Below are 13205 nucleotides of genomic sequence, written 5' to 3' on the forward strand. Positions count from 1 at the left end.
AGGAACATACAATCATAAATGGCAGAATATCCGTTCAATTTTAAATAAACACTGGCACATTTTATGGATTGATAAATCAATAGGTAAATTGGTAGGAGAATCCCCACTTATGACTCCAAAAAGAGCACCAAACTTAAAAGACTTTCTAGTTCAGAGCCACTTTGAGAATAAAAATAAAAATATAGGAAACTGGTTAACTGATAAAAAGAATGGGAATTTTAAATGCTCACACTGCTCAGTTTGCGCAAATATGCTGGTAGGAAAAAGCTTCTGTGATAAATTTGGGTCCTTTCATAAAATAAAGGGACGTATAACTTGCAAAAGTGAAGGAGTAGTGTATATGGTTTGCTGCAATTGCCCCCAATATTACATAGGTAAAACCTATAGGGAGCTCAAAGAAAGGATAAAAGAACATAAAAGAGATATTAAAAATAAATGCACAAAAACCAGCAGTGTAGCACGTCACTTTGCAGAGTGCCACAATAGCGACAAGAGACAGTTAAAATTTAGAGGCCTAGAAATAGTAGACTTGAAAGGCAGAGGTGGAAATTTAGATAAAATCCTATTATGTAAAGAAAGCAAATGGATTTATAATCTAAAAAGTCTAAAACCAGAGGGCCTAAATGAAGAGTTAAATTTTGGCTCATTCCTAGGAGACTGAAGCAATACATACAGAACCAAAATACTAAGGCATTTAATCCAGCTGCCCATAAGATTTAAAATAATTTCGTTAATAAAAAAGTGAAATATAAAATGGGAGTTGTGGACACTGCACAGTATAAATAGAGATAATATTGTATATAGAAAGTGTGTGATTTTAAGAAAAAGGTTAAAGCATAACAAGATAAACATTGATAATTGTCTGACATTTCACCTGTACGGCTAAAACATACTATGTACCTGAAAAAGCCAATCAAAGGCGGAGCATATTGTTTAAAGGCTATGGAGAGCAATCTCCAATTACACACAGCCGGAAGAAGCCCGAATGGACCCCGGGTGAAACGCGCGTAGCTGCAAAGTTGTTTGTTTGGAGCGGTGCAGCAGCGGTGCACCGTCCAAAAAGCTGACCTTCTAACGAAAGTATACTCCAGTACAAGTCAAGGCGTGCAGATGCACAGAAAGAGCCAAACAAGCACGGAGTTGAAAGGAAAGGTGATATCCACGAAACCGGTTTGAAAAAGATAAATTGGAAACAACGAGCAGGTAGATATGAAACCATGACACGTCACTGACGGAACAACCGAGGAAGCAGGTACCTGTCTTATAATATCCCCACACGCAACACAGAACTGTAAAAGCAAGTCTAATGTGGTATTGAGAAATTGCCACTTTTTTCTGCTATGATTGATACAGTTATAATCTGCATTGGGTGCACGAAGATACAAGTTTACAAACTTACAGTGTCAGTGTTATACAACTAATGGTGCTGTCCCTGCATTAACGTTGTTTTCCATCATTGGGACTACAAATGTGCCGATAATTAGGCATTTATAAAAATACCAATATTGGTCTTATAAATGGACTAGCTCATTAACTTTCATCTAACAACCCGGGTTGTGGACTTTGAACTTTCTACTTATTTAGGGGTCATGCTTATGTATTCTTGTTATGCAAAAATCAATATATAAATCTTTAAAAGGCACTCTCTAATAGTATGTGTATTATTTATTCTTAAATCTTTCATTGTCTATTAGCATATATATTTTCAGGAAATAGTTGGGTGCTAGATAAATAAGGGTCTGAGTTCTCTTGTTTATATGTATATATATATATATGTGTGTGTGTGTATATATATATATATGTGTGTGTGTATGTGTATATATATATATATATATATATATATATATATATATATATATATAATGTGTGTGTATGTATATATATATATATATATATATATATATATATATATATATATATATATATATATATATATATATATATATATATATATATATATATATATATATATATATATATATATATATATATATATATATATATATATATATATATATATATTCCAAAGTATGGATTTAGGCCCATTTTGGTATATTTCATGCCACCATTTCACCGCCAAATGCGATCAAATTAAAAAAATTGTTCACTTTTTCACAAATTTTTTCACAAACTTTAGGTTTGTCACTGAAATTATTTACAAACAACTTGTGCAATTATGGCATATATGGTTGTAAATGCTTCTCTGGGATCCCCTTTGTTCAGAAATAGCAGACATATATGGCTTTGGCGTTGCTTTTTGGTAATTAGAAGGCCGCTAAATACCACTGCGCACTACACGTGTATTATGCCCAGCAGTGAAGGGGTTAATTAGGGAGCTTCTAGGGTTAATTTTAGCTTTAGTGTAGTAGACAACCCTAAGTATTGATCTAGGCCTATCTTGGTATATTTCATGCCACTATTTCAACGCCAAATGCGATCAAATTAAAAAAAAAAAAAAAAAAGTTTCACAATTTTAGGTTTCTCACTGAAATTATTTACAAACAGCTTGTGCAATTATGGCACACATGGTTGTAAATGATTCTCTGGGATCCCCTTTGTTCAGAAATAGCAGACATATATGGCTTTGGAGTTGCTTTTTGGTAATTACAAGCCCGCTAAATGCTGCTGCGCATCACACGTGTATTATGGCTAGCAGTGAAGGTGGTTAATTAGGTAACTTGTAGGGAGCTTGCAGGGTTAATTTTAGCTTTTGTGTAGAGATCAGCCACCCACCTGACACATCCCACCCCCTGATCCCTCCCAAACAGCTCTCTTCCCTCCCCCACCCCTCAATTGTCCCCGCCATCTTAAGTACTGGCAGAAAGTCTGCCAGTACTAAAAAGCTATATTTTTAAAAAATTTTATAGCATATTTACATATGCTGCTGTGTAGGATTCCCGCCCCCACAGCTCTCTATTCTTCCCCCTCTCACTATTTGGTGCCATTTGTCCCACTATTTACCCACTTTTCAAACTTTTGTATGTGTATAGATATAGATAGAGATAGATAGATATTTATATATGTGTATATATAGATATAGATATATAGATATATATATATATATAGATAGATATATAGATATATATATATATATATATATATATATATATATATATATATATATATATATATATATATATAGTTTGTTTGTTTTTTTCTGTAGTGTAGCTGGCCCCCCCCTCTCCCAGATCCCTTTTTATAAATAAAAATTTAACCCCCATCACCCGCTCCCACCACAACCGGACTGTTTAGATCACGGGGGCTCGCACATGCGCATCGGTGTTCCAGAAAAGGTATTGCCAAGATGCCTCAATATCGAAGCATCACGGCAATATCTTGAAAGCAGCTGGAAGCGATCAGGATCGCTTCCAGCCACTTTAAACACCTAGGTTATACAGGGTACGTCGCTGGTCTTTAAAGACCAGTTTGTGTAAGCCGTACCCTGTACGACGCTTGACGTTAAGGGGTTAAAGTTCTTCAAGGGGCTCCGTTTGAGCCTATGCATTCCTTAGATATTAAGTTATCTTGGAAAGTTTTATTTCTTGTTGCCATTTCTTCAGCTCGAAGAATGTCTGAGCTTTCGGCATTGCAATACAATTCGCCTTCCCTTATTTTTCATTCGGATAAGGTGGTTTTACGTACTAAACTAGGGTTCCTTCCTAAGGTTGTTTCAGACAGGAACATTAATCAGGAGATTGTTGTTCCTTCCTTGTGTCCTAATCCTTATTATCAAAAGGAACGTCTGTTGCACAATTTGGACGTGGTCCGTGCTCTGAAATTTTATTTATAAGCGGCTAAAGACTTTTGTCAGTTGTCGTCTTTGTTTGTCATTTTCTCTGGAAAACGTGAGGGTCAGAAAGCTACGGCTACCTCTTTCTTTTTGGCTGAAGATTATCATCCGTTTTTGCATACGAGACTGCTGGACAGCAGCCTCCTGACAGTTACGGCTCATTCCACTAGGGCTGTTGCTTCCTCATGGGCATTCATAAATGAAGCTTCTGTAGAACTGATTTGCAAGACTGCAATTTGGTCTTCTCTTCACACTTTTTCTAAATTTTACAAATTTGATACTTTTGCCTCGGCTGAGACTGTTTTTAAGAGTTCTTCAAGCAGTGGTGCCTTCCATTTAGGTTTCCTGTCTTGTCCCTCCCTTATCATCTGTGTACTCTAGCTTTGGTATTGTATCCCACAAGTAAGGATGAAATCCGTGGACTCATCGTGTCTTTAAAAAGAAAAGAAAATTTATGCTTACCTGATGATAAATTTGTTTATTTTTAGACACGATGAGTCCACGACCCGCCCTGTTCTCTGAGACACGTTATTAATTTTTGTTAACTTCAGACACCTCTGCACCTTGGCTTTTCTTTTCTCTTTCTAACTTCGGTCGAATGACTGGAGTGGGAGGGAAGGGAGGAGCTATATATAGCAGCTCTGCTGTGGTGCTCTTTGCCTCCTCCTGCTGACCAGGAGGTGAATATCCCACAAGTAAGGATGAAATCCGTGGACTCATCGTGTCTAAAAAGAAACAAATTTATCAGGTAAGAATAAATTTTCTTTTTTTAAAGTTTTGGATGCGTGTTCCTCTAATGGCACCTGAAGATTTACGTGATGATTTTATAGAAAATGATCCACCTCTACGTAGTGAGGCAGAGGAGAGTACTGGAGAAGAGAGAACTTGGAAGTGGTATGTATATGAAAAGAAAAGTTGAAGTCCACTCATCCATATATAACAGTATGAGAATTGTATTTATTCGTCTTTTCCAGGTGGCATAATTTCCGCACCCTCTGTGACTATCACAAGAGAGTTGCTTTAGGTGAGATTTAACTACATACAAGTTCATGTCTGATCTTGTGTTTGTAACATGGTAATGATCATGCAACCAACCCTTTTTTGTTTTTTGATCAGCCATTGAAGTCGATGCTGACCTTCCCAGCGGGCACATCATTGATCGCTGGCTGGGAGAGCCTATCAAAGCTGCTATTCTCCCTACTAGCATCTTCCTGACCAACAAGAAAGGTTTCCCTGTTCTGTCTAAAGGACACCAGCGGCTAATCTTTAGGCTGTTCAAGGTGTGGTATCTTGGAGTGTAAATAAATTGGCGGAGTGAATATAAAATGGTTCTTTATAATTTTTATTTATATATATTTTGAATTATTATTTTTAGCTGGAGGTCCAATTTGTTATTTCTGGATCCCATCATCATTCAGAGAAGGATTTCTGCTCATACTTACAATACTTGGAATACTTAAGTCAGAACAGGCCTCCTCCAAATGCTTATGAAACATTTGCCAAGGGTTATGAGGATTATCTTCAGTCACCACTCCAGGTAAGAATGGGGTCAGTATCAGGACTGTGCTGAGAAATCTCCTAAGAACAAAGTTACCATCTGCCTTTTTCTGACTTGTAACAATTGTTGAATGAAAAGTTTCATCCATGTAGGAAAAGATTGAAATTGAAGATCTAGATTAATTCCAGTGGGGTTGATGAATGTGTCACTATAAAGTTTAGAAAACATTTCAGTCAAATGCAAATATACCTACAGGGCTTACCCATTTAATCTGTCATTTTAACTCATTGAATGCTAAGAACAACACTAGGTCGCCTCTCTAGGTGTATCAGGCAATTGGCAGAAGTTGCATTCAGCTGACTGCTAGGTTCTTTTATGGAGCAGTTCTGGGCTCTGAAAAGGACACCCTAACATTGCCATAAAAGTACTGAAATTAGGAAAGTGACCTCTTTTATTTGACTCCATAGGAGTGAGCACAGTACTATCTATATGGCACACATGAACTATTTGTAAAAAAAAAAAAAAAATGGTCAAAATGCACTGATATAAGAGGTGGCCTTCGAGGGCTGCCTTAGACATGAACATATGATCCTCCCTAGGTTTAGCTTTCAATAAAGAATACCAAGAGAAGAAAGCAGATTTTGAAGTAAATTGAAAAGTTGTTTAAAATTGCATGGGCCTTTTTAGAAATGTCTGGGTGCAAGGCCCATAATGAAAATTACGAAACGGCTACCTGTAAGTACTATTGAGCACCCAGGGCTGTGAGATAGATATAATATTATACAAAAGGCCATGGTTCCTAGGATTTATTTTTATGTTGGATCCGATATTTTTTTTTTTTTTTTTTTTACTACTCCTACATAAGTTTGTATAGCTAAAGCTTTACTTCGTGTGCAACTTGCTTCTAATTTTGTTAAACAGATTTGGCAAGCTTTGACTTGGTGTTTTATATCATTCATAACAATCCTGAGGGAGTTTGGCAAAAACATAATACTTTTCATAAAGCTTTCCAGACAAATAAGGATCCATCTGCATTGGAGAGGAACATTAAACTTTTAGTCCGATAGATCAGGGTTATTCAAACCATGGGTCACAACATCATGTTTACTGGGGTGCGAACACCATTTCCTCTAAAGGTCATGTTCTTTAGACAAGTTTGAAGGAAGATTCCGAACTCTTGTGGTTGGCTGCTCGCAGTTTGCAAACAGCTCATCTGACTGTTAGCATAACATTTAAACTTCAGGTGTCACAGCTTCAGTTGGGTATAGTGCTTGCTAGTGGTATGTGCTTGCATAGGTAGTGGAACATGGCGAGCAGTATGTCCCAGTTGTTAGGCTACAAGTTACTGGCAGTGGTATGTGCCGGTTGTCGAGGTGGCACAGTTGTTGGAGCATAGCAAGCTGTATGTGCTGGTTGCTGGGCTTGCGTGCTTACTGGAGCCTAGCAAACAGTATCTGTCGGTTGTTGTGATGGAACAGTTGCTGGTGTTTGGTTGATGTTTTTTTGTGTCCAGCTCTGTCTTTTTCTATTTCTCCATTTCTTTTGCCATGCTGTTACTTTTTTTTCTTTCTTTATGCTTTGTTGTCTCACAGGTCCCTTATTGGCTTCCCATCAATCTGTTCTGTAGTCTTTTTTTTTTTTCTCTTAATTTTCCCCTCTTCTTTATCTGTCCTATGGCTTTCTCTATTTCCAGTTTCCTACTTTGTATCCCCTTACTATGTTCCAGGGTTATCCCTGGGTACAAGGTTTACCATTCTTTGCATTTTTTATTTTTTTATTGTAGGCACTAGGCGAATAGCCTGCTCAGAGGGCAGTCTATGTTTAAAGGATTACTTTCTGTTATAATTTTTAAGCTAAACAACTAACATATTAACCCCTTAATGACAAGTGACGTACCAGGTACGTCCTGCAAAAACTTGCAGTTAGTGACAATGGACGTACCTGGTACGTCACTTGTCTAAGAGAGTGCTGGAAGCGATCGCAATCGCTTCCAGCAGCTCTCAGGGTATTGCAGTGATGCCTCGATATTGAGGCATCCTGCAATACCCTTAGAAAGCATCCGATGCAGAGAGAGCCACCCTGTGGCCCTCTCTGCACCGGTAGCGATGCGGCCGGTTCGTTGGTGGGTGGGAGCGCAACAGGGAGGCGGGTGGGCGGCCCATCGCTACCCGGCATCCGGCTCCTGTTAGTGCAATGTGCACGCCGGGTGCCGGGAGCGTGCGGGTGCGCGCGTGCGCCCGCGATCACCTAAACACACTGACACCAATGAGTGGGAAGAGGGGGGGAAATATATATATATGAGGATCTGGGAGGGGGAGGGGGTTGGGGTATTGTGGGGGGCTGCTACACTACAGAAAAAAATAAATTAGTAATAAAAAATAATAATTAAAAACACTTTTTTGGGGGGCAAATTGGGTACTGGCAGACAGCTGCCAGTACCCAAGATGGCGGCAATTAGGTAGGGGAGAGGGTTAGATTGCTGGGGGGGGGGATCATGGAGGTTGGGGCTAAGGCAGGAGTCCATCACAGCTAAAACATTTTATTTTTTTTTATTAAAAAAAATAAAAACTCCTTTTATTTAGTACTGGCAGACTTTCTGCCAGTACTTAAGATGGCGGGGACAATTGTGGGGTGGGGGAGGGAAGAGAACTGTTTGGGAGGGATCAGGGGGTGGGATGTGTCAGGTGGGAGGCTGATCTCTACCCTAAAGCTAAAATTAACCCTGCAAGCTCCCTACAAGCTACCTAATTTAACCCCTTAACTGCTGGGCATAATTTACGTGTGGTGCGCAGCAGCATTTAGCGGCCTTCTACTTACCAAAAAGCAACCACAAAGCCATATAAGTCTGCTATTTCTGAACAAAGGGGATCCCAAAGAAGCATTTACAACCATTTGTGCCTTAATTGCAGAAGCTGTTTGTAAATAATTTCAGTGGGAAACCTAAAGTTTGTGACAAAATTTGTGAAAAAGTGAACTTTTTTTTTTATTTGATGACATTTGGCGGTGAAATGGTGGCATGAAATATACCAAAATGGGCCTAGATCAATACTTTGGGTTGTCTTCTAAAAAAAAATATATACATGTCAAGGGATATTCAGGTATTCCTGACAGATATCAGGGTTCCAATGTAACTAGAGCTCATTTTGAAAAAAAGTTGTTTGGAAATAGCAAAGTGCTACTTGTATTTATGGCCCTATAACTTGCAAAAAAAGTAAAGAACATGTAAACATTGGGTATTTCTAAACTCAGGACAAAATTTAGAAACTATTTAGCATAGGTGTTTTTTGGTGATTGTAGATGTGTAACAGATTTTGGGGGTCAAAGTTAGAAAAAGTGTGTTTTTTTCAATTTTTTCCTCATATTTTATATTTTTTTTTATAGGAAATTATAAGATATGATGAAAATAATGGTATCCTTAGAAAGTCCATTTAATGGCGAGAAAAACGGTATATAATATGTATGGGTACAGTAAATGAGTAAGAGGAAAATTACAGCTAAACACAAACACTGCAGAAATGTAAAAATAGCCATTGTCATTAAGGGTAAGAAAATTGAAAAATGGTCCGGTCATTAAGGGGTTAAAGTTAATAAACATTAATTAAAACCTACTGACCTATATTTTCTCCAAAACAAAGTTTCATAACGTTCTAAAAGTTATATCTTTTATTTGCCGATGATGTCACGTTATCCTGCCCACTATTTTCAGCACTGTGTGTTCAAAATACTTAAACCAATAACTTTGTGTTTAAAGCGCCATTTTGAAACCTAGGTATTGTAAACGGATTGGTACAGAGCAAAGGATACCCACGGAGTGGGTTTGGAAAACAATAAAATTTGCAGACAAGATTTCTGATATACGGTAGAGATATGTTAATGAAATGCTATTGATAAAAAGCGTATATGTGGTAGTTAGTTAGTAACAGGCATAGAAAATATTTACTTACAGTGGCCCTTTAATAAAAATAAAATACAAACCTCCAAGCTAAAGTTACGTAAAATTACAGAAAAAAATAAAGCTATCCAAAATAAAAAAAATTAAACCTAAGCTACCAATAGCCCTTAAAAGGGCCTTTTGTAGGGCATTGCCCCCTAACAGTAAAACCCCCCACCCAACCAACCCCCCCCAAAATAAAAAAAAAAACCTAACACTAAAAAAAAAGAATTTGCTTACCTGATAAATGTATTTCTTTTTTGACACGATGAGTCAACGGATCATCTTCAATTACTAATGGGATATTCACCTCCTGGTCAGCAGGAGCGGCAAAGAGCACCACAGCAAAGCTGTTAAATAGCTCCTCCCTTCCCTCCCACGCCAGTCATTCAACCGAAGTTAAGGATAGAAAGGAAAAACCAAGGTGCAGATGTGTCTGAAGTTTATAATAACTAACAACCTTTCAAGCCTTTCAAGAACAGGGCGGGCCGTGGACTCATCGTGTCAAAAAATAAATTTATCAGGTAAGCATAAATTTTCTTTTCTTTTTAATGACACGATGAGTCCACAGATCATCTTTAATTACTAATGGGATTCAATACCCAAGCTAGAGTACACATTATACGGGAGGGACAAGACAGGGAATCAAAACGGAAGGCACCACTGCTTGAAGAACTTTTCACCCAAAAGCGGCCTCAGCCGAGGCAAAAGTGTCAAATTTGTAGAACTTTGAAAAACTGTGAAGAGAAGACCAAATTGCAGCCTTGCAAATCTGTTCCACAGAAGCTTCATTTTTGAATGCCAATGAGGAAGCAACAGCCCTCATGAGTCATTGGTCGCCTGCAGGTAAAACTTTAAAGCACGGATAACGTCCAAATTGTGCAGAAGACGTTCCTTCTGAGAAGGAGGATTAGGACACAAGGAAGGAACAACAATCTCCTGATTAATGTTCCGATCAGAAACAACCTTACGAAGAAATCCTAATTTAGAACGTAAAACTACCTTATCTGAATGGAAAATAAGATGAGACTCGGAGCTCTGATACTCTACGAGCAGAAGAAATAGCAACAAGAAATAAAACTTTCCAAGATAACAACTTAATATCTAAGGAATGCATGGGCTCAAACGGAGCCCCTTGAAGAACTTTGAGAACTAAATTTAGACTCCATGGAGGAGTAACTGGTTTGAACACAGGCCTGATCCTGACCAAGGCCTTACAAAATGATTGTACATCTGGGACATCTGACAGATGTTTTGTGTAACAAAATAGATAAGGCAGAGATTTGACCCTTTATAGAACTTGTCGATACACCCTTCTCCAAACCCTCGTGGAGAAAGGACAAATTCTAGGAATCCTAACCCTACTCCATGAGAGTAGCCCTTGGATTCGCACCAATAGAGATATTTACTCCATATCTTACGGTAAATCTTTCTAGTTACAGGCTTACGAGCCTGAATCATTGTCTCTCTATGACCGAGTCAGAAAAGCGTTCAATCTCCAAGCAGTCAGCTTCAGAGAAACTAGATTTGGATGTAGAAAGGGCCCTTGAATTAGAAGGTCCTTCCTCAATGGAAGTCTCCAAGGTGGCAGAGATGATAGGTCCACCAGATCTGCATACCAAATCCTGCGAGGCCAAGCCGGTGCAATGAGGATCACCGATGCCCTCTCCTGCTTGATTCGAGCAATGACCTGAGGAAGAAGAGCAAACGGAGGAAATAGGTATGCTAGACTGAAGGTCTAAGGAAACGGCAGAGCATCTATCAGTTCCGCCTGGGGGTCCCTGGACCTTGACCTGTATCTCGGGAGCTTTGCATTCTGTCGAGATGCCATGAGATCTAATTCCGGCTGACCCCACCTGAGAATCAGGCTGGAGAACACTTCTGGATGGAGTTCCCACTCCCCCGGATGAAAGGTCTGCCTCCCAGTTGTCCACCCCTGGGATGTGGATTGCCGATAAGCAACACGAATGGGCCTCCGCCCACTGAATTATCTTGGTTACCTCTGTCATCGCTAAGGAACCTCCTCGTTCCTCCCTGATGATTGATGTAAGCCACTAAAGTTATGTTGTCCAACTGGAGCCTGATAAACTGGACTGAGGCTAAATGAGGCCAGACCAGAAGAGCATTGAAGATCGCTCTCAGCTCCAGAATGTTTATAGGAAGAACAGACTCTGACCGAGTCCAAACTCCCCTGAGCCTTTAGGGAGCCCCAGACTGCTCCCCATGCAGTCTTCGACTCAATAGCAGGCTTCTTGGATTGATTTCCCTTATTCCAAGACTGATTGGGTCTCCATGAAGGTTTAGCCTGTCCTGCTTGGAGGCGTAAAAAGAAGAATTTACTTAGAGTAATTTTCGTTCCTTTCGAAATTTCAGTCGTCCCTACTGTTTGTTTCTCTTATCCTGAGGGAGAAGATGACCTTTACCTCCTGTAATATCAGAGATTATCTCCGTCAAGCCCGGTCTAAACAAGGTCTTCCCCTTGTAAGGAATCGCTAAAAGCTTAGACTTGGAGGATACATCCGAAGACCAAGGTTTTAACCATAAGGCTCTGCGATCTAGAACAGAGAAACCTGAAATATTTGCTCCCAGTTTGATAACTTGAATGGAAGCATCCGTAATAAAGGAATTAGCCAATTTAAATGGACAGTCTAGTATAAATTAAACTTTCATTATTCAGAGAGGACTTTTAATTTTAATCAACTTTCCAATTTACTTTTATCAAATTTGCTTTTTTCTCTTGGTATTCTAAGTTTAAACTAAACATAGGTAGGCTCATATGCTAATTTCTAAGCCTTTGAGGGCTGCCTCTTATCACATGCTTTTTAAATCTCTTTTCAACACAGAGACAGAAAGTACACTTGGGCCATATAGATAACACTGTGTTCAGGCACGGGGTTATTTAAGATTTAGCACAAAACCAATGCTAAATTTAAGACAATAGATAATAAACAGTCACAGTCGTGTGATCAGGGGGCTGGAAGAAGGTTCCTAGATACAAGGTAATCACAGAGGTAAAAAGTATATTAATATAACAATGTATATTAATATAACAATGTTGGTAATGCAAAACTGGGGAATGGGTAATAAAGGGATTATCTATCTTTTAAAACAATAACAATTCTATGGTAGACTGTCCCTTTAAGAGCTTTTATCCTATCCTGGATCTCATCCAGGGGAGTGTCTGTCCTAATAGCATCAGACAACGCATAAAACCAATATGCTGCCGCACTAGTGATGGTAGCAATGCACACAGCTGGCTGCCATTGTAAGCCCTGGTGTACATTTTTTTGAGTAACCCCTCTAATTTTTTGTCCATAGGATCTTTGAAAGCACAACTATCCTCTATGGGAATAGTAGTTCTCTTAGCTAGGGTGGATACAGCTCCTTCCACCTTGGGGACAGTTTGCCAAGCCTCCTTAACCGAGTCGGCTATGGGAAACATCTTTTTAAATATAGGAGATGGAGAAAAAGGGATACCCGGTCTCTCCCACTCCTTAGCAATGATCTCAGAAACTTTTGGAAAAAAACTCTATCGAGGAAGGTACCTCAAAATATATGTTTAGTTTACTGGATTTCTTAGGATTAATGTCCAATGTAGCTAAAATCTCCTTAAGTAACAGACGGAGGTGTTCTAGCTTAAACCTGAAGGATGCAACTTCAGTATCCGCAAGAGGAATTACACTGTCAGAATCAGAAATTTCACCTTCAGATGCTACTACGTTATCCTCCTCCTCGGGCTTCTGGGAGGGGGCATCTGAAATAGCAACAACTGCGTCAGAAACCTCGCTTACTTACTGATCTGATTTTCCTCTTACGCTTTCCCTGCAACATTGGAAAAGCAGACAACGCATCAGAGATTGTAGAAGACATGAGAGAAGCAATGTCTTAAAGTAACTCCAGTGGGAGCTATAGAGGAAGCACAGGGCACTGCTTGTGAGGGCGGTAAAATTTGGGATGCTTGAGAAGACAGATGCGGCATATATTGA

At 39.1% G+C, this 13205-nt stretch overlaps 1 protein-coding gene across 1 annotated transcript in view; it reads left to right on the top strand.

The window, feature by feature from the left end:
- The window catches only part of PRMT5 (protein arginine methyltransferase 5), a 106983-nt gene that overhangs the window by 38564 nt on the left and 55214 nt on the right, over window positions 1-13205 (top strand). Inside the window, exons 5-8 of the mRNA XM_053702305.1 lie at window positions 4566-4684; window positions 4765-4814; window positions 4907-5070; window positions 5166-5327. Coding sequence (XP_053558280.1) covers window positions 4566-4684; window positions 4765-4814; window positions 4907-5070; window positions 5166-5327 — 495 coding nt within the window. The remainder of the gene's footprint in view (window positions 1-4565; window positions 4685-4764; window positions 4815-4906; window positions 5071-5165; window positions 5328-13205) is intronic.

Source organism: Bombina bombina, chromosome 2 (assembly GCF_027579735.1).
Source record: "Bombina bombina isolate aBomBom1 chromosome 2, aBomBom1.pri, whole genome shotgun sequence".
NCBI lineage: Eukaryota > Metazoa > Chordata > Amphibia > Anura > Bombinatoridae > Bombina > Bombina bombina.